The sequence below is a fragment of the Ambystoma mexicanum genome, chromosome 14, assembly GCF_040938575.1.
Source record: "Ambystoma mexicanum isolate Mex_15411 chromosome 14, UKY_AmexF1_1, whole genome shotgun sequence".
Lineage (NCBI taxonomy): Eukaryota > Metazoa > Chordata > Amphibia > Caudata > Ambystomatidae > Ambystoma > Ambystoma mexicanum.
In genome coordinates, this window is record NC_090940.1 from 94,008,489 (window position 1) to 94,031,054 (window position 22,566).

The 22,566-nt window shown below is 49.7% G+C and overlaps 1 protein-coding gene across 2 annotated transcripts in view; it reads right to left on the reverse strand.

The window, feature by feature from the left end:
* Positions 1-22,566, reverse strand: part of EXD2 (exonuclease 3'-5' domain containing 2) — a 286,183-nt gene that overhangs the window by 65,075 nt on the left and 198,542 nt on the right. For both annotated transcript variants that reach the window (XM_069638588.1, XM_069638589.1), the window contains one exon: positions 3,657-3,792. In XM_069638588.1, the coding sequence (XP_069494689.1) occupies positions 3,657-3,792 (136 nt within the window). The remainder of the gene's footprint in view (positions 1-3,656; positions 3,793-22,566) is intronic.

The following is a 22,566-nucleotide window of genomic DNA, read 5'->3' on the forward strand; positions in this document are numbered from 1 at the left end:
TCCATTAAGAGATAATCAATCCCACAATAGCACAAGGAATCATACACATGTACAGAGCCTCACAGGGAACCCAGACTCAGGGGAGGGGACACGTATATAACAGGATGTCTCAGGAGCACATAGGTGTATGTGTTTGAAGGAGAGATGGTTTGAGTTTGGAGGTGAGGTGGTCAAAGGCGACAGAAGGAAGGAGGACTTTTTGAGATCTGGCCTGGTGGACAGATTTTAGGAGGCCACCCTAGTTATGATGAACGGGGAGCTCTGAGAAGTTAGCCTGAAAAGGGTAAGAGTGGAGAGTGGTCAAGGCGTATTACCAGGAGAAATTGAGTGGGGTCAGGGGTCCACAATGGGTCCACAAGGTGAAGCACATAATAATTCAACAAACATACTCCATTATAGGGACAAAACACACAAGTAGGTAGTAATATCACACAATACTCCATTAGCAAACATATATACCGTCACCTTTAGGCTGTTAGGAATGCATACAATAACTCAGACAACAAAAAGAAGGTAAGTAGCGATGCAGTAGAATGAAGCCAGTTTACAAGAATGAGGCCCTAACTTTAGAAGTCCAATCCCTAAGATGTATGGGGCCTTGTGCCCTAAATTCACAAAGCTTCTTCTTACGAGAGGGGAGGGATGCAGGAAGAGTTCTTGTGGTGGTGAGCATGTTCCAGAAGATATTTCAACAAGTTACAGGTATGTAAAATATTATTCCTATCTTTCAGATACAAGCTTTATGATCCAACGATCAAAAAGCGATGGAATGGAATAACCAATGAGGTTTATTCTAAGGAGAACAGGGGGAGGTGCATGTGTTGCAATTACTTACACCCCTGACTGCGATTTTCCCAGATGACTAGATGGGTCAAATGGGGGGATGCTGGAGGTGGGTTTTCCTACCGTTGGATCTAGTGGAAGGTGCCCAGAAGCTGCGGGTGCAAGGGTTCTTCCGGTCAGTTCCAGAAGTAAAGTGCAACCCTTTGTGAAGAAGAAATTCAGAAGGCAACAAAGCAGACTTCTTCAGGACACTTCACCAGATGGGGGATTGCGAGTTCCAGCGATGGCTGCTGCACATGGGCGACAGCAGGCATCTTTCCAGTCGCGGCTGTAAAAGCCTTTCCAGAGCGGGGTCCCTAGATGCTGGGAAACTGAAACCTAGCAGGAAGACTTGTGGCATGAGCTGGCAACCACCTAAGTATTAGCGATGAACGTGGAACGGCAATGATTCTACGGATGTAGCCCAGTGGAGCGCTGGCTAGTCCACCAGGTGGTCCTGGCACACTTACGACGGATGGATGGATGGATCCTCACGAATGCGCCGAGACTGGTTGGTCTGACCAATCCAAGGGTTGAAGCACAGCTGAGGGACTTCACAGATCAACCAGCAGGTCTTCACTGGTCCAAACGCAGCAAGGGATGCTAGGGCTCTTTGGGAGTCGTCCATGGATCTTCAGTCGGCTGCTCTTCTACACAGGATACTCGGCTCCAACGCTGATCTGAAAAAACGGCTGCAGGAGTCCTCTTATCCTAAATCCCGGCTGGAAGAAAGTCCAAACCCACCAAAGGTAAGGATTTGCGCCGTTTAAACAGCCAGCAGTGCTCCACTCATGTCATACACCCAAAGGCTCTGGCACTACATATGTGGAGTTGGATCAGACAGTCCCACCCACTTCCTGGCCCACACAAATACATAACTAGCCTGCAAAGGAAGCAGCTTTTCCTGGCAAGTGCATGAATTTATATGGGATTTACTGACCTGAGAAGGCAGGAAGAAGGCCAAACAATATGGCCAAAGGACAAGTGAAAAATGTCATGCAATGGCCATTTTAGGGCACTAGGCACGTTTAGTAGCCATGTGTGGTAAACACAAAGGTGCACACTAAAAATAATGCAAACATTGTAAAGATGTACATGCTGCCACCAGCTTGTCCTGAGGCACATATAAAGGTAACCAGAAAATCCCATGTGTAAAAAACTAGGGTGATACAAAAGTATTCCCACTGCACTGCAAGATGCAGTGTGCACTGTTAAAAAGTTACCAAAAAAGGTAAAAAGACAAAACAGGAACATCGTTTTCCAGTACTTTTATCCTGAAGGTCTGATCAGTTTCGCCATGACAAAATGAGCAAAAGGCCAGGGAAGTGAACTTCCCTGTAAAATGTCAGGACAAGTTCAAAAAACAAAAGCAAAATGTATGGGGGTCCATAGAATATGAAGGGAAAGTTTCCTAAAGAGAAATATTTCCTAACATTGGTGGAGAAAGTAAGAGCTAAGGAGATGGAGCAGAGTATGTGGCAGACAAGAGGAGCAGGGGAGGTTGCAGGCAAGGAGAGCGGGGGAGGTGGAAGGCAAGGAGAGCGGGGGAGGTTGCAGGCAAAGAGAGCGGGGGAGGTTGCAGGCAAGGAGAGCGGGGGAGGTTGCAGGCAAGGAGAGCGGGGGAGGTTGCAGGCAAGGAGAGCGGGGGAGGTTGCAGGCAAGGAGAGCGGGGGAGGTTGCAGGCAAGGAGAGCGGGGGAGGTTGCAGGCAAGGAGAGCGGGGGAGGTTGCAGGCAAGGAGAGCGGGGGAGGTTGCAGGCAAGGAGAGCAGGGGAAGTGGCAGGCAAGGAGAGCAGGGGAGGTGGCAGGCAAGGAGAGCTGGGAGGTGGCAGGCAAGGAGAGCAGGGGAGGTGGCAGGCAAGGAGAGCTGGGAGGTGGCAGGCAAGGAGAGCAGGGGAGGTGGCAGGCAAGGAGAGCAGGGGAGGTGGCAGGCAAGGAGAGCAGGGGAGGTGGCAGGCAAGGAGAGCAGGGGAGGTGGCAGGCAAGGAGAGCAGGGGAGGTGGCAGGCAAAGAGAGCAGGGGAGGTGGCAGGCAAGGAGAGCAGGGGAGGTGGCAGGCAAGGAGAGCAGGGGAGGTGGGAGCAGGGCAGGTAAGGGCAACAGGTGTGCTGGCAGAATGGGAGTAGGGGAAAAGGCAGGCACGCAGAACTGGAGAAGTGCCAGCCAAGAGGAGATGGGGAGGAGGCCGGCAAGAGGAGCAGGCGGGGTGGCCAGCAAGCGGAGCAGGGGAGGTGGCCAGCAAGCGGAGCAGGGGAAGTAGGAGAGGTGGCCAGCAAGAGGAGCAGGGGAGGTAGGGGAGGTGGCTAGCAAGAGGAGCCGGGGAGATGGAGGAGGAAATAAGACCAATTGTTGCAGCGATGGAAGATGGAGCTTGAGAGGAGAGTTCTGTTGAAAAGCAAGCAGTACAACTACCCACAAAGTGAACAGGATCAAGCATACTAACTTGAAACCTGTCTGTCCATGGAAGGAGGACCTTGGTTTTGCAATAAGTGGATTCAGGGAGGGACCCAGAGAGTTTTAAGGCATTTGACCTTGGCCCCAAGAACTTGGAGAACCAGAGAGATTGATATCTGGCCCATTGCTTAAGTTAACAGGTAGGTAATCTGTTAAGCTATTACATCATTGGTTATTAACTTCATTCTGGCTGTGTCCCCTTTGTGCAATCCACTTGACTGCATGACAGTACAGTATAATCATACAACAACAAAAAACATGGCAGGTACTTTGCACCAATGAGAGAAACTAGCATCTGATTATGTATGAAAGAAAGTCAAAGCACAGGCTGATTTAAACACTCATCACCAAGTGAATTCTCCAGCCCTTCAAATGCACTCACCGGATGTAGGACTCTCTCTTGCCACAGACCACACAGAGGTTCTCCTTGACCGTCAGGTAATAATCCACCTGGGACTCAGGCCGCCCAGACGGCTCAAAGGCCAGTTTCACTATAAAGGGCTCGCTGCTCATCAACTCTGCGGTGGGTTAAGAACAAAGAAAGAAGACATTTTATCTGTGTTATTAGCTGTCCTTTTTCTGAAAGCAGGACAACATGACTGCGGTCCTGTGGCCTTTCCTCTGGTGCATTCTACCTATAGCACAACAATGCAGTTTAGCAGGTAATGAGCTCAGTATTGCTCCTGTCCCACATTGAGTGAGATGGTGTTGCCTAGTAATGTGATATGATATGATAACGATAGTTTATTTATATAGCGCCTATACACAATGTGTTTCAAAGGGCTACAAGGCAAGTGAGGGAACAAGGGAAAATACAACGTTATTACAGGCCATGAACAGTAAGGATGTGAAATTAACTATCGTACTCGGCCCAACGACATTTCAGATACTGATACTGATGTGATGTAAAGAGGTGTGTTATGGCAAATCTCATACTGTTTGGTGTGCCCTTCTACTAGCTCCTGCTATGGTGGCTCGGAGGAGAGAGACAGGAAAGAGGAGACACCTGAAGTGTTGATGATCAGAGATCAGAAAAACACTGTTTTGGTTGCTGGTATGAACGAGAGCACCTAGGGAAGGTAAATCCAGAAAGGGGCCCCAGGAGCCTGCTCTATTTGCTACTGATAAGGTCTGCCCTGAAAGCGAGGCAAGGAGAAGAGTTGCTGGTGCACTATGGGTTATAGGCTAGTGGGACAGGTATAGAGTTCAGACAGTGTTTATTGCATGCTGGGGACATGGCCATTAGCAGGTGATTACTGTTAGGGAGAGTTTTCATATTTATGCCACATCCCCTCTACCTGTGAGACCCCCAGCACTTTTTGCTGGACTAATGGACCGTTTTGTCTGTTCTCCTGAATGAGGGAAGTTTGAATGTAGCATGAGTGTTAATTGGCTGGGTTTCTGGATAAAAGGCGAGGATCCCGAGGCTGGAGGCAAGTCAACCACTGGGACAGAAGAAGATGACCAGAGATGCATGCAGCCCCTTCCAGCAACCGGAGAAGCCTGCTGAAGTGCTGCTGCTGTCCTCGTTTTCAAGTCGACAGAGAAACTCCAAAGAGGACGACTTCTTCCCTTGGACTTGTGGGCATAATCAGTCCTAAGTCAACCTTCAATTCAAGCCATCCTAAGAAGAGCTGCAACCTTCCTGGGCTGCAAACCGCCTATAACCTGGGACCCTGAGCCTGAGTGCAGTGCAGTGCAGTGCATCGTCTTGCCACAAACAAACTCCCCTGAAACGTTGGTGGACTCCTTCCGGACTTCCAGAGGTAAGATCCGTCTCCTCAAAGTCCCCTCACCATAGTGCAGGACCGACCAAGCGAGGTGAATCGTTTGGACGAGAACCGTTCTTCGTTGGAGTCTGTGAAAAGGCAACAAAACCTCTGTCCCCTGGGCCCTACCTGCTCACCCCGTCACCCTCCTGCACTGCCTCCCGGACACCCCTTGCACTGGGGACTGTATCTGTACCCACACAGTCCCCCACACCCCCTCTTTTTCCTTTTTCTTCTGCACTTATCAGACTCACCCAGTCTGCTGCTGTAAACACAGCACTTGCCACTTGCTGGCTGCACTACTTCTGTTTATTGCCTCTATTATCTATTTATTATTATTATTATTATTATTATTATTATTAACTGTTTCTCCACTGCTCCGCACTTTCCACTCTCCCCCTTCCATGCACCTTTCCTCTTTCCCTCTCCCATGCACTTGCGCATTCTGTCACTGGGCCTAGTAAGATCGTTGTTTTGTTCCAAACTGTTCCCCCTCCCTTGCCTTATCGCGCTCTGAAACATTTGTGTACGAGTGCGATACAAATAAAATATCATATCATAATGCATTGGAGCATGAAGAATCCTTTGCTGGGAGAAGCCTCTCTTGATTGCTGCTACAAAATCCCTTCCAGAATCCTTCCTCTTGTCACCACGACAAAGAAACAGGAGGGCACCACTGCTGCATCGTGAAGGCATCCAGCTGCAACTTCTTCATCACTCCAAAGGTACTGTGTGGCTCAGGGTACTACTTACCTAGAGTCTTTCTGTCGCTCTTTAGTTGCTGGAGCGCCGATTCCTGTGTTTGGATGTTTGCCCAGGCCTAAAGCTTGTGGGCATACAGTGAAACTTTCCCCGAGGTCCCTAAACCCTTTTTGACCAACAAAAGCTCTATACCTATTTATACTGAAGAATCCTTTGGAACTTTGCCTTTTCTATAGTTGTGCCTTACCTGGTTTCCTTCCAATCTGACTTAAAAGAACTCGCACCTGATGGGGATGGACTGCTAAAGCCTTAAGGCCTCTGAAAAGTACTACACGTCCCGAAAAGTACTGACCTGCTATTGTCAGTGATGTTAATCATTGCATTCCTTTAACAGAAAATGTTTTGAGTTAACATAACAGTGGTTTTACTCACCTGTGTTGTTTTCTCTCTCAATACATCAGTCTGGTAAGTGTCCTCCTCACCATTGCATCCAGCTATTTTACCATTGAAGCCATCTATGTCACTATCTATCTCTCCTATCTTCTCTTACTGCTCCTATATTTCCTATCCCTCTCCCATCACTAAATCTGGCCTGACGAAACATAAGGACATACTGCGCTCCAAACCAGACCTTCCTATTGCATATACCTATGTCACGGCTTCCGCCAGAGAGACTCTCACAGACATCTTTGTCGTTACCTCACCCGACCTCTGGCCTCGGTACACGGTCACCTTTCTCTCTCTTATCGCCTCTTCTCCCATTAATGGTGGCACCCGCTGAGATGTCCTCCTTGACCTCTTCGCCATTTCCAGGGTCATCATTAATATCTATCGGAATGGAACCATCATGGTTCAGGGTCCCCAACCCAACCTTCTCTTTGACATGCTCCTACCTCGCCTCTCAAACCTTACCTCTCCCCCTGGACAGGCTCCCTTGCCTGCTGTGCCTTCCTCATTCTCTACCCAGGCTCCCTTGCCCACTGTGCCTTACTCCTCCTCTGCACAGGCTTCCTTGCCTACTGTGAATTCCTCCGCCTCTGCACGGGCTCCCTCGCCTACTGTGCCTTCCTCCCCCTCTGCACGTGCTCCCTGGCCTGCTGTGCCTTTCTCCTCTACACAGGCGCCCTTGCCTTGCCTCACTGTCCCAGCTCCCTCGTTGGTCTTGGCTCCTCCGCCATCCTGCACTATCCCTCTGGCTCTCTTGCTACCCTCAGGGGGGACCATGTCCCCTGCGCCACCTGAGAAGACGTTCAAAGGTGGCAAGCTGCTCCATATTGCCAAGCTGAACTCTCGCTCTGCTGGCAAACGCTCGTCTGACATCTGCAACCTCCTTGAACGCATGAATCTAGATGTGCTCGCCATCACAGAGACATGCTTCAAGGACAGCTATATCACGAGCTTTGACACACTCCTCCCTGAAGGATACAAGAACCTCTCAGGCACCCAGGCCCAAGGGGTCAGGAGGGGGAGTGGCACTGATCTTCCCAGAATGGATCCCTTTGTCCATCATCCCCACTCAGGCCTACGCCTCCTTTGAGTGCCTAGTTTGTAGGCTCTCACTCTCTCCTAAATCCTCTCATTATGACCACCTTCTATCAGCCACCAGGACAGTTCACTCTCTTCCTCTCAGAATGGGCTGACCTGGCCTCCTCTCTACTCTCTTCCTCCTCTCAACTCCTCCTGCTTGGTGACCTCAACAACCATCTGGACTCTTGACTCCTCTGGACCTTTCCACAACCTATGCGATTCTCTCTCCCTCTCGATCTTACCTTCTGGATCCACGCACCGAGTGGGCCACACTTTGGAGGTTCTCAGCTCTACCGACAACCCTCTCACTAACTCTCTCTCTTGGACGGACCACTTTCTCCTCTCTTCACACTTTAAGCTCTCCTCTCCTCTTGCATCGGCACACCCGGCGCAGCCACTCGGTTTTCGTGCAGCCACTCGGTTTCAAAGTCACCAGACCCATGAAAAGAGGGACAGCGGCTGCCTTTGCCTCCACCTACTCTCCGCCTTCTACTCCTGCGGTTGACTCCCATCCTAACACAGCCCTTGCCAACTTCAATCTCTCTCTCTCTCGAACACCCTTGATACTCTTGCCCCCGTCATGTGTGTCCGACTGAAGCCTTCCAAAAAGTGCAACTCTTGGTACGACTCTTATCTGGCTGCCCTTAAATGCAAGTGTAGGGCAGCTGAGCGGAAATGGAATTCGTCAGGCGGGCCCTCTGACAAACTGGCCTGCTGCCTCCTCCAAAAGGCAATATCGACTCTGCATCCACACCAAGAAAAGTGTCTTTATTCAAGCCCGCATCTCAGCGGCATCAAACAACACGGCCAAACTTGTCAAAGTCTTTAAGGAACTGGCCAATCCTGCAGCAGCCTCCTCTTCTGTCACACCCATCCAGGACCTCTGCTAGACCCTGGCTGCACACTTCACAGCAAAAACCCAAGACATCCTTTCCTCTCTCACACCCACACCACATCATACACCAACACCTCTGTGGAGTCTCCCTTGGCCCCTCCACCACTTCTCCTCTCACTCCCATCACACCCGATGAGGTCGCCAGACAAGTCCGGTCTATGGTGGCCTCATCCAAACAGGTGGACGCCTGCACCTCCAAAACCATTAAGGACATCATTGACTCTCTTGCTCCAGTCTTGACTGATCTCTGCAATCTCTCTCCCTTGTGCACCCTCCGCTTAAGAAACCCTCTGCCGACCCCTAATTTCCAGCAAACTACCACGCCATCTCCATCACCCCTTTCCTGGGCAAACTCCTGGAAAAGCTGGCCATCTCTCAGCTCACCCTCCACACTGAATCTGCTGGCTGCCTCCACAACCATCAGTCTGGCTTTAGAGCATCCAGAGGGACGGAAACTGCTCTTCTGAACACCCGTGAAGACCTGCTCTCAAATCTTGACACCAACAACCCTCTGTCCCCATTCTCCTTGGCTTCTCTGCCTTTGACACAGTAAACCACAACATCCTAATTGCATGGCTCCGCAACACCCTGGGAATCACAGGTCATGCTCTGGCGTGGTTAACCTCCTTCCTTTCCGACTACCCATCCCAGGTGGAACTTGTGTCCTTTCTCTATATTATCACTCTTTCAACCTGTGGCATTCCCCAGGGTTCTAACCTATCCCTCTGGTTCTTCAATGTCTACATGGCTGCCCTAGAATGTGCGATTGCCACTTCCAGTGTTATACGGATGACACGCAACTCTCCTTCAGGCTACCCTCAGCCACCTCCTCTAGTTCGCTCATATCAGACTGTTTGTCTGCAATTCAGTCCTGGTGTGCTGCAAACGACCTCTGCCTCAACGCCAGTAAGACGGAAATCCTTCGCATTGGGACTCCTGCTCCTGCTCCTGCTTTCCCACTCACTCTGGCCGGCCTCCCTTGGCCATGAGCCCGCACCCACCTGCGAGTCAACAAACCTTGGGGTCATTTTCGACTCCACTCTCTCCTCTCCACTCACATTTCAGACATTTCTAAAAGGTCCAACTACCAGCTGTACATCCTCAGAGGTAGTCTTCCTTTTCTCACCTTACCCCAGCGGCTCACTGTCTCCAGAGCCCTGGTTCTCTCAAGGCTGGACTACTACAACAGCCCCCTACTCAACCTCCCTGCCTCTGCTTTGCGCCCTCTGCAACTCACCCAGAACAGAACTGCAAGACCTATCCTTGGCCTCAAGCCCAGGGACCGCATTTCTCTGGTGCTGAAATCCCTCAACTGGCTCCCTGTGGCTGCAAAGATCAAGTTCAAGACCCTCTGCGTTGTCCACAAGGCTTTCTGGGGCCTGGGATCTACCCATCTTCAACAATGCCTACCTAAATACAGTCCTTCCCAAGCCCTCTGGTCATCTACCTCCAACCTTCTGCGAGTGAGCCGGTTCTCCAAGCAGAGATTTGGAGGGAGATCTTTACCCTCAGTAGGGGCCTCCCTCTGGATTGGCCTACATGTGCCCTCAGTCTTGGGCCGGATCTCCTTAAGTTCCGGAAACTCCTCAAGACATTCCTTTTCTCCTCTTGCTTCTCTCTCGCTCCCTCTACCCTGCTAAATTCTCTCCCCCTCCTTTTCCACATAGTTTGCTGACTGGCCACCGGTTGTACCTCAGAGTCTCAAGTCCCTGGCACCCTCCCCAGTCCTCTCGCACTTCCCTCTGGGCCTGCACTTGCCTCATCACTACTGCACTTGGTAAATGACCTATGAGATTGGCATCTCTCAGCACTTACCCCAGTTTCTAAATGACTGGGCGCACTTGGACTCCCCCTGCTCCCACCCTCTCCTGTACCGTCTGTGCACTTGTACAATCTGAATGTACCATGCCTTAAAGATCATCCATCTTCTCTGTCTCCCCTCCTTGTATGGTGGCGCCTCAACTACACTTGGAAAAACTGCAGAATCGTTGTCAGATCTATTTGCTGTTATCTACACTGTTTATTATACTGTATGCACTTACTCTGCCTGTCGCAGACTTGTATCGTTCAGAAATTCAGGGGCTCTGAATGACTGTTTTTCCCCTTGTCCCCCCCCCTCCTTGAGCTCTGTGAAACACCTGCCTTGTGAATAGGTGCTAAACAAATAAAAATTACCATTACCTTTGAACTGTGTTCATTAACTGTACAAGTCTTACCTTATGGTTTACTCACCTGAAATTTATTTTGATATAACAAGTGTGTATATGTTTCTTATGGGCCTATGTCTATTCTAAGTTCTTTGTACCTACCTACAACTCACATAAGCCTGGCTGCTCAGCCATACTATCAAAACCTTGAGTAGTACAGACGTATACTAGAAGTTTGCGCTCTGTATACCAAGGGGATTGTTTTATAAAGGCCTACCATAAGTGGACTTTATAAAAGCTGCCCTAACACTTACCCACAATATGCGAGTGGCTAGTCGATGTGTGTAGTGTAATGTGGAAACAGAATGGTGAGCTAGTTCGTGGGGTGGCGCACATAATCAAGAAGCAATATATGTGAAGCAATAATCAAGGAGCACTCAATGGAAAGCACAAGTCGATCGAGAAGCAACATATATAAAAGCAACATTGAAGGAAATATACATATGACGCAACAGCTGGGGAGCAATATCCATGAGGCATTAATCACAGAGCAATATACATGACAAATATTACATACCTCTAATCGTCTTTCTGATGCTTGTATCTGTGCAGATTCACATGCTTTGCAAAGGGCGGCATCTAATGGTTGGTGTAGAGTATTGCAGGACTTGTTTTTGAAATTCGAAAAAGCACGTGGACAGGGCGTGTTTGTAATACTATCCCTAGTGTGATGTGCACTGTACCCATGGTCCTTCACGTGTCCATGTCCTCAGATTGTTTTGTTTCTGACATGAGGGAGCATGAAGTGCATGTGCGAGTACAGGAAGGTGAAGAAAGGTGTAAGTTGTCTAAGTACCTTCAACTCCAAGAGGGGAGGAAGGGTGGGTGCATGTAAATCTAAGCAGATACAAGCACCTGAAAGACTATTACAGGTATGTAATATTTGTCTTTTGAGGCTTGTGGATCTGCTTAGAACTCACATGCTTTGCGTAGACTAGCGAGTAGTAGCAGGAGAAGGAGGTGGGTTTTTAAAAGTTACAGAGGCAAAATGATGCCTCAATACCACTTGACCCACTTGGGAATCGGATCTTGTACAAGTATCCGCACAGTAGCGTTGCGTGAAAGTGTAAATTGAACTGCATGTTGCTGTTTTGCAAATTGCTTCCATGGGTACATTTGCAATGAATGCTAGAGTAGCCCCAGTGCCTCAAGTTGTGTGCGCGCTGGGCAAGAATGGTAATGTTTCCTTTGACAGAGAATAGCAGAGATGATTGCAATATACAATCCATCTGGAAATAGCTGATTTAGAGACAGGATCCCCTTCCCTACCAGTAATTAAGGAAACTAAGAATTGATCAGTTTTCCTGATTGGTTTTGTTTTGTCTAGGTAGTACATTAAGGTTCCATGTAATTTCATCGACAGCAATTACTTTCTGGTAATGTACTACGAAGTAATTACTTCAAATTTTTACTTTTAATTTTGGGTGGGGATCTCCCCCATGTCCTCCTTTCCCCAACACCCTCCTTAACCCCTTATGCCCCTTAACCCTCAATTACCCATATTTGGCGAAGTAAATTCGAAGTAATTACTTTGTAGTAAATTACCACAAAGTAATTACTGTTGCTGAATGAACGGGATACCATACATGACAGCTCTCATAACATCAAGTGAATGGAGACTTCACACTGCTGCATTTAGTGGGTTCTGAAAGAATGCTGGAAATTCTATAGATTAACATGAAATTTAGAAATACATTTTGGAGTAAAACGTGGATGTGTTCTTAACACTACCTTGTCTTTATGAATGGTTACAAATGGGTCTGGAACTGAGAGAGCTTGCAGCTCACTGGGTCTTCTTATTGAGGTAGTGGCTTTAAGAAAAGCAGTCTTCAAGGTAAGATAGTTTAAGATTAGCTTTATGCATAGGTTCAAAAGGGGGTCCATAAGCATGGTAAGAATAATATTTAAGTCCCACCCTGGGTGTTGAGTTGAAACTGGGGGATATCATCTTTTGACCCCTTCCATGAAAGCTTTAACCAACGGAACCTTCCACAAAGAAACTCTGCTTTGTGAGGTGGAATATACCAAGAGTGCTGCTAGGTGGACTTTAAGGGAATTAAAGACTAACCAGAGTCTAAAAAATATAGTAGATAGCGTATGATATTAGAAGGTGAATAGTCAATTGGGTTGACATTTTGCCTTTTGCACCACAAGACAAAGCGCTTCCACTTGTTGAAATAACAATGTCTTGTGTTAGGCTTATGTGCCTCTTTTGAGATGTCCATGCATCGTTTAGGTAAGTTTAAGTTACCAAACTCTATGACTTCAGGAGCCAAGCTGCTAAATTCAGTGTTTGAGGACACAGACGGAGTGGTGACCCCTGATGCTGGAATAACATGCTGTAAGGGCTCAGTAGTTTGACTGGTGGGAAAAGGGACATTTTGAGCAGGTGTGAGAACCACGTCTGGCAGGCCCACATTGGAGCCATTAAGAACATTGTGATATGCTCCTGGTGCATTTTGTGGATTATTTTGTTGAGCAGTGGTGTTAGGGGGAACGGCGTATGCAAATCTCCCTGATCAAGGGATCCATAGTGTGTTGCCCTTGGACCGTGTCTGGGGAATCCTTGATGCACAATCATGGCATTGTGCGTTCTCTTGAGTTGCGAAGAGCTCTAGGTTTGGTTGCCCCCATTTTTTGAAGACGTTGCATAAATGTCTAACTGCCATACCTGCGACAGGAGGAATGTGTTTTGGTTGACAGAACAGTTTCAAATCTTTTGGGCTAGTTTGGACAGATTTAGTGAGTGTTCCCTGCCTGGTTTGTTTATGTAAAAGATGGCAGCGCGCGCATTGCAGAAGTGGCTGAGAAAGTGGCTGTTGGCTGGCTCGGCTCGTTGTCCCTGTGCTCCTGTTCTCCTGAAGTAAACCGCTGTGGAAACAGGACTTAAACTGGATGCTGGTATGAATATTAGTGGACTTAACATACTGTGAAGACACCTTCAACTCTGTGGATCCTAATATCTTTTAAGGACTTAATTTGCCTGTCCCTGCCTCTTTAACAGCTGCACCTATATAAACAGACGTGTGCGCGCACTAGCGCGTGCGCCCACTGCAGAATTGGCTGAGAAAGGGACTGTTGGCTGTACAACTGCACAGTCACGATTAGGCGGGCCATGCTCCATGAGAGGATACAGTGCACCTTGTCTGAGGCATAAAGTTGACTATTTTTTTGTTTTGTTTTCCTGAGCCTGGACAGTTAAAGGGAGCGTGACCCGTTCGCAGCACTCTTGTTAGAAGTAATAAAGTGGGGGGGGGCGCTGTGGCGCCAAAGCAAGATGGCCGCCTAAGTGCTCTGCTCCGGACTGGGAGAGCACATAAAATCAAAAAAAGACCCTTCAGATACGGCTGATCCGCTCTGCACTGACGGTGCCTTTGGAGGAACCTCTCCGCCACGACCCTGTGAACTTCTTGACCTTGGCGTCCCCGGAGAGCTAAACTGTGGGTCCCGCTCGAGCTGGGGCTGCGTGTGTCTCACTCGCCCTGCGCCGCAGCTTCAGAGGCTTTGGCTCTCCCTGCCGCCTCAGGACGCGGCGCTGCAGGGGAGGGGTGTCCGAGCCCTCCTGTGCGTGCCGAACTGCTGTGGCTGGCGGGTTCACCCTGCGCTCCCCCCGCTAAATTTCCGTTGTTTGCCTGAGGCTCCGCACACCCTGCCCGGACCTGCTGCCGCCTCCTCCTGCCGGCCCTGAGGATGCTGGATTCCCCCCCCAGAGCCTGTCCTCGTGTGGCGGAGGGTCGGAGACATCGCCGCGTGCCCCCACGCCTTCACACCGCTTGCTTGTCCTCCCCCGCCGCCCCCTCCCCAAGGAACATGGGATGCATTCTACAACAAGGTAGGGGATGCGGGGGGGCTGGGATGGAACGGCTCCTGTGATCCTGGGCAGCCGGCCCGACCGCTGCGGGCGCGCCTTGCAGCCTGCCAAACATCTAATCAGCAGCGGCTGGGACGCCTTGGCCCGATCTGGGCCCCGCGAGCTGGCGCTGGGGACCCCCCTGCTACAGGGACTCTCTCTGACATTGATCTCCCCCTGTGGCCTGTGGGGACAAACCCTTTGGTGTGCCGGAGGTGGCAACACAGGCACTGTGCCCAACTGAACCTCACCACCATCCTTGCAGTCCTGACTTGGGCAATTGTCAACTTAGAAACTTGATACTTTAGATCGCTGATGCTCTCTGACGTTCCTGGAACCCTGCTTTTGCTATCATCATGACAAAAGGAGCTGGGGCCGGAAAGAAGCAAAGTTCGATAAACATGTTTGCCAAAACACCGTCCAGACCGCCGTCCGAGCCCCCGGAGGAAGCACCTACCGTATCGACATCCTTAACCCCGATGACTCACAGAAGATGGTGGAGTACATGTGCGAAGGATTCACCACGCTGCATACTAAATCAGATGACATGAATGGCACCATCTCTTCTATAAAAGCCCATATTGAAAGGACAGACAGCCGGGTCGCCGAGATCGAAATTAGGGTCGGTACTGCTGAGGATGATCTGGGTTCTCTTCGTGCCGCAGTTTCCACACTCACCAGTCGAGTTTCGGCAGTAGAGAAGAAGAATGACGACCTCGAATCCCGCTCTAGACGAAATAACCTACGCATTGATGGCGTACCCGAGGATAACATCAAGGAGCCCATGGAGGAATACGTGGAGCGCATCCTTTTAACACTCCTGGATACTTCCGAAGCTCTCCGCACAAGCTCTCCGCACCGCATCGCTCCCTGACTGCAAAACCCAGACCGGGGGCACCTCCTCGTCCCATTATAGCCAGAATCTTTTTCTGGGACCGCGCTGCCCTTCTCCTTGGAGCTTTAAGGATCCATCTCTACCTTGATTTATCCGTTGCTGTGCAGCAGGAGCGCAAAACCTTTCTGGCGGTGAAAAAGAGACTTTGAGACTTAGGAGTCAAATACTCCATGCTCTTCCCTGCAAAGTTAATGTAACGCTCACCTGGTATCCACGGGGACGTGACTCAGCCTGTTCTGACCTCTTACAACCTCAAACCCTTCCCTGGAGTCTACTCGACTGGAGACTGGGCCTGAAACACAGGATTGGTAGGGTTTAACTCCCTATTGGCTCTGTGTGCTTGAACCCCTTCTTCCCTGGGGTCCAACCCTTCCCTTTGATTCACAGCTCACCTTGTTTTCTTGGAAAGTGTGCTCTCCATTCTGCTTTCAGCGCAGGGGCGCGTTGATTGATGCGGGCTCGTTGCTGCCTAGTTACTTCACTTCACTGCCGGGAAGCGTGCCCTCGATGCCAGCACCATCAGCCAATCCCGTTCAGATAACCCTTCCTGGGGAAGTTCCCTTGGCCCCGCCCGAACGATTTATGGGGGATCCCAAGAGGTTTGCAGCGTTCATGAACTAGTGCCACCTGCACTTCCTTTGTAGACCAGGGGCCTTTCCGAATGACCAATCACGGGTCGCTTTTGTGCTATCCTACCTGAGTGGTAGTGCCGCAGACTGGTCTGTACCCTTTGTGGCCCAAGACGATCCTTTGCTGCATGACTTCAGGGGCTTTCAGAAGGAGATGGAAAAGCTGTTCGCCCGTCATACTCATGGGAAGGCATTAGACAACGAAGTTCTGTCCCTACGCCAAGGGAATCAAGACCTTTTAACATACATAGCCACGTTCAATAGACTCGTAGTTGAAGCAGAATGGCCAGTGGAGAAGAGAACCACGTTATTTCATCAGGGGTTGCGGGGGGAGCTCAATGATGTTCTTGCACAAGTAGTGAACCCCCCAAAAGACTGCTCAGAATTCATTGACCTTGCTGTTCAACTGGATCATAGGTTGCAGGACCGAAGAGCAGATCGAACCAGACCGGACCCTCGACCTATGTATGTGCGTTCAAAGGACAATATTGCCCGCACAACGGAAGGTTCAGGAGAACCAATGCAAATCGGGGAGGTCAGATCCCCCTTGACTAAAGCGGAAAGGGATAAAAGGAGACAGCAGCAGTTATGTCTGTACTGTGGAAGGTCAGGTCATTTCCTTAAAGAGTGCCCTGTGAAGCCACTGAGGAGGACGGTAGGGGCCACGGACAAGGAAGATACCATCAAAGAATCGGAAAACTCCCCACCCCTGGCAAGTATAGGGGTACACTTGTCGAGCGAAGAAAGTGAACTACAGACCTCCCATTTTGCACTATCTGTGGTCTTTATCAATCACCAACAACCATCGTACATTGACAGTGGAGCCGTTGGGAATTACATCGACCAGGATCTTGCGGCAAAGATGGGGCTTCCGTTACGCCCTAAATCAACCACCGAGACTGTTACCACTGTCGACGGCACAGAAATAGCTTCTGGTCCAGTATCCCATTGCACTGCACTGTGCCAGGATGGACATCAAGAATCTATCGTTTTCGACCTCATTTAGGCACCACAGTTCCGGTTGATTTTGGGAATGCCATGGTTGGTAACTCACAATCCTCGAATCGATTGGCGAGCAAAAGAATTGGCCTTTCCCGAGACTTGCACCCACACATGTTATCGCCAAGAGAAACAACCAATAGACACCAGAACCTCCACGCTTGCGACTGTGGCAATCGGCATCCTACCAAGTGAATACCAGGACTTTCAAGATGTCTTTCAGAAAGAGCAGGCTAATACCCTGCCACCGCAAAGACCATACGATTGCCAAATCGACCTGATACCAGGCGCACAAATCCCTTGTGGGCGTATTTACGCACTCGCGGAACCAGAAAACCAGCATCTGAAGGCCTACCTTGACCAATACCTGGCCAACGGTTCATCCGTCCCTCGAAGTCTCCAGCAGCCAGTCCTAAGAGGGGGACTTAAGAACGTGCATCGACTATCGCGCACTGAACCTGATTACCATAAAAAAACGCTACCCCCTGCCACTGATCCCTGAATTGCTTGATCAAGTCAAAGATGCCCAAATCTACACAAAACTAGACCTGAGGGGGGCATATAACCTTGTTCGCGTAAAACGGGGGGACGAATGGAAAACCGCTTTTCGCACCAAATACGGCTTGTACGAATATCAAGTAATGCCCTTTGGCCTTTGCAACGCATCTGCAGCATTTCAATACTTCATGAACAATGTCCTACGGGAATTGATTGATGTCTGTGCTCTAGTGTACATCGACGATATTCTAGTATATTCCGCATCAAAGCAGCACCACGTTAAACACGTCCGATCCGTATTGGAGGAACTCTGTCAACACCAGCTCTACGCCAAGCTCGAAAAGTGCTCATTCCACAACTCTGAGGTGGAATTCCTGGCCTTTATTCTCAGCCCGAATGGATGTACACAAGGTAGATGCTATCCTGAACTGGCCATCCCCAAATTCATTCAAGGGGGTTCAAAGTATGCTGGGTTTTGCAAACATCTACCGCCGGTTCATCACAGGATTTTCGCAAATCGTGCATCCCATCATGTCCTTGCTAAGGAAAAGCAACAAAAAGTTCCAGTGGACAACAGAAGCCGAGGAAGCTTTCCAGGAACTCAAAGCAAGATTCACATCTGCCCCAATCTTACGCCACCCTCGCCCTGATCTCCCATACCTGGTGGAAACGGACGCCTCAAGCATGGCTATGGGAGCCGTCCTCTCACAAAAGCACCCTGAAATGGGCCAGTTACACCCTGTTCCCTTCTGGTAGCGTAAATTCACACCCCCTGAACTCAATTACGCTATCACAGACAAAGAACTCCTGGCGATTAAGTCAGCCTTTAAGGCATGGCGGCACTACCTCTTGGGTGCAAGACACATAATCACCGTAATAACTGACCACCGGAACCTCCAGTACTTAAAAACGGCAAAGGCCCAATCCTCACGACAACTACGTTGGGCTCTTTTTTTTTTGCTGAATAGGACTACGTGATTACATTTCGACCAGGGGTGAAAAACAGGAAGGCCGATGCCCTTTCCCGTATGGGGTGGAAGAGCTAGGGTATCAGAACCCTGACCCAATAGCAATCATCCCGAGTGACAAGCTCCTAGGAATCACAGCAACCATAACTCAGAAAGAATTACATGAAGAAATCCAAAACCTGTTGAGTCCGGAGCAATTACAAGCGTGGAGTGCACAAGGAGAACATTACATGATAGAAGATCAGTTTCCCTACTTCAGGAATCGTTTATTCTTACCAAACCAAGAACTACGAGAACAAGTCATGTCTGGTTATCATGATTCCTTGATTGAGGGCCACCCCGGAATCGCTAAAACCCTAGCCAAGGTAAAACGAAATTATTGGTGGCCCACGTGGCGTGAAGACATTATCCAATTCATCCTATCTTGTGGAGTGTCTGCTCCAAAACAAGTCATCCAAGCAGAAACCGGTTGGGCTATTACAACCATTGGAAATCCCACCAGCACCCTGGCACACGTTGTCCGTCGATTTTTTTACTGGCTTACCACCCAGTCACGGGTTTAACACTATTCTTGTGGTCGTGGACCGATTTTCAAAAATGGCACATTTCATTCCTCTTAAGGGGCTGCCAAATGCTTCCACTCTGGCAAAGGTATTTCTTGAAGGCATCGTACGGCTCCATGGGTTTCCTTCAGTTTTAGTCTCAGACTGAGGTACTCAATTCGTATCTAATTTCTGGAGAAAATGCTGCTCTATGGCCCAGATCGACATCCGGCTATCCACCAGTCACCATCCACAAACGGATGGTCAAACTGAGAGAACAAATCAGACGCTCGAGCAGTATCTGCGTTGCATGTTACACCAAGCTGAAGGAAGCTGGTTCGACCTATTATGGATAGCTGAATATGCTTATAATAATTCCCTACACACCAGCACTGGGTAGACACCCTTTTATACCATGTATGGGAGGCACCCACGTACTTCTGAGTTGGACGTTCCTACAACCCTGGAAATGCCAGCAGTCAAAACCTTGCACACGACCATTTCTCAAACCTTTAAAAGGGCAGCTGAACACCTACTTCAAGCTAAGAATTGCCAAAAGAAGTTTGCTGATCAACACCGAGCAAAGGCCCTCAACTACCAAGTGGGAGACAAAGTCTGGCTGGAGTCTAAACAAGTGTCCATTAAAGGAACACGAACTTTGCGTCCAAGATACCTGGGTCCATTCACCGTCACCTCCGTGATAAATCCTGTGGCGGTCAGACTAGCTTTGCCGTCAAAACATGCAGATTCATCCCGTGTTCCACGTGTCTCTCCCTAAACCTGTTCAACCTGGGACCCGGGTAGCAACGCCACCGCCGAAGATGCCCGCAGAACAGAAGAAGCAATGAATGATGGCCAGAAGCGCCGCAAGGTAAGGCTGTTCCTAACGGTGTTCTTGTTCTTGCAGGAGCTGAGCGCAGAAGAAAGATGCAGGCCTACTGGAGACCGATCCGAACACAGTGAGTCAAGCTGCAGGTGCAGAAAACACAAAGCATGTTTCTCAGCCTAGGCGTGGCTTAAATAGTCTCTGGGTATCCCAGGTGTCTCTGGGCTGAACCACACCCAAAAGACTAGACGGCACATGCAGTTCTGGGAACCGAAATATGTGGGGGCATCCATCTTGGCCCCATCAATGCACTACAAGTCCAATCCCCAATGTTATCCTACGGGAGTGAGTCTGGTGCCACAAGCACCAAGTTTGACTCCAAGTGGGTCTTTGGAGGGATGGAGAGGCCCTTGAGGGCCATGTAGGTGATCGTGGCCTGGCACCAGCCTGACATCTTGGAGGGCTGGGGACATGAGGGGCAGGAATCATGACAGTTAAGGATTGAACATTCCAACCAAACATTCTTCTTTACTATCCCAGAAGAGGCATCGAAATTTATTGACAAACACTTTCCTGGTTGATCCCTTCATCGTTGCTGCGTGGACTACGCTCATGGTTGTCATCGATCGAGCCTATGCCATACCTGTGTCCGGCATTGGCGAGGCATCCTACGACGGCCACGCTTCACAGGAAATGCATTAGTTGCTAGTTTTGTTCTTGTTGCCCCATCGATCCTCCGCAATGTGGCCCTTATCTGCCACACAGACTCATTCTGCTTAGAGACGTTTGGTTCCTGACGAGGCCCCCAGTTGGAAACTATCCTATATCTGCCTCCAGGCTCCCGGTAGTTTAGACACCGTGATCCTGAGCCCGCCCACAGCCACTCTGGGCCTATGTCATGCTCTCGTGTTGGTGCTCCAAGGTCCATGGTTACTTTCCTTGTTTTCAGTTGCCCTCTCTCTCATTGACCATGGCTCCTCCGCGCCCTCGCTCCGATACTGTACACTCTGATAACTACTGCTGTATTGTACAATCTCCTTACACTCTCTCCAGTCCGGTGCGCCATCTCCAGGCTAACTAGCAGGCCCCCGGGTGCAGATGCCTGGAAGTTTGTTATTATGGTTCTGGTTGGGTATCGTCCCTCTGATTGGGGGAGGGATGTGAGTGGGGGGGGGCGTTATGGTTAAAAATAAAGTCGCGACAACCACCGGAGGTGCACATGCACTACAGTAGTACATCACAAACACATTGATAGAGATCCACTTGTATCCAGATCGACTAACTCCTTTTCTCTAGTAACCAATGTACAGAAACCCAATCAATACCCCTACACAAATGGCAAATAATGACCTGATATTGATGAGCTGGAACGTCCGTGGGCTGGGCAACCATAAAAAGATGCGGCAGATACAGCTACATGCTGAACGCCACGTTAAAATTCTATGCCTACAAGAAACCCATGCCCACTCTGAACAATGTGAACGATTCGCTAAACAGTGGGGTCCCCAGAGGTATTACACTAATTATTCCACTCAAAGCCGCGGCACACTCACTTTAATACACAGGAGCCTGAAGTTCATGTGTAACCACTCGCGTATAGACCCCCTTGGCAGATATGTATTAACCATTGGCACACTGCAACACCAGGAGGTAACCATCCTGAATATTTATGGTCCGAATGTCGACGATCCCGACTTCTACCTACACCTAGCCTCTGTCCTCGAAAGCTTTCCCCAGATTCCGATTATATGGAGAGGCGATTTTAATACGAAACTAGATGTCACCCTAGACAGATCGGGCTCGAGGCCTCGCCAACTCTCCAGAGCAGCCTATACCATTCTTACAACGCTCCCTCGACTGGCACTAGTAGATGCCTGGCGGCTAATGAACCCTGATTCCCGTGTGTACTCATTTTATTCCTCAGTCCACGATTCTCACTCTAGAATACACAGATGGCTCATAACCGACATGCTGGTCAGGTCCCAGTCCCACCAGACTATCCTCCCCAGAACATTATCAGACCATTCACTGGTACTCATCTCGTTGAACTGGGGTCCGGACGCCTATAAAACGAGACAGTGGAGGATGAGTCCCCATGCACTTCTTGATCAGGTCTTTGTTATCAAACTCGAATCCTCCGTTGAAGAATTCTTTGAGGTCAATACAGACTCGGTGACAACGCAAGCCATCCTCTGGGAATCTTTTAAAGCATACACAAGGGGGATAGCCATTTCCAAAGGATGTGGCATTCTAAAGGGAATCCGAGCAGATCTTTCTGTCAGTGAATCAACCCTAGCCGGCCTCGAGACCCGATACGCACAAGATCACTCCCCAACTACTCTAGCGGCATTGGGCTCAGAACTGGATAGGTTCCACAGCCTTGCAGAACGAGAGGTCAAATTCCTGGACTTCCCCCCCCCAGTCGGCAAGGCAATATGGGGAGGGAGAGCGACCGCGGCGTATGCTAGACAGGCTACTACGTCGTGAATTCAGAGCCCCCCAATATTCCGGCTATAGTGAGACCTGACCGCTCACTGGCCACTTCCCCACAGGATATCAACTCTGAATTTCTATCGTTTTACACCTCCCTGTACTCGGAAGCTGATGGGCCCCATATATCAGAAATTGACTCCTATTTGGAAGGTCTTCATGTCCCCTGATGCCAGCTTCTCCTTGGAGAGGCCCATCACTCCTGAGTAACTCACTGAGGCCATTGAGTCGCTGGCATCTGGTAAGGCCCCTGGCCCGGATGGACTCCACATGGAATTTTATAAGCAATACAAGACACACCTGGTCCCACACCTACTGGCCTTATGGGAAGAATCATGTGAAAAGGGTGTACTTCCCCCATCCCTCCGGGAGGCATTGATAACAGTCCTCCTCAAACCCGGCAAGCCCCCTACCCAGTGCGGCTCATCCTGACCCCCCTCATTGATTAACAGTGATGTTAAAATATATGCTAAACTTCTGGCCAACCGCTTAGCC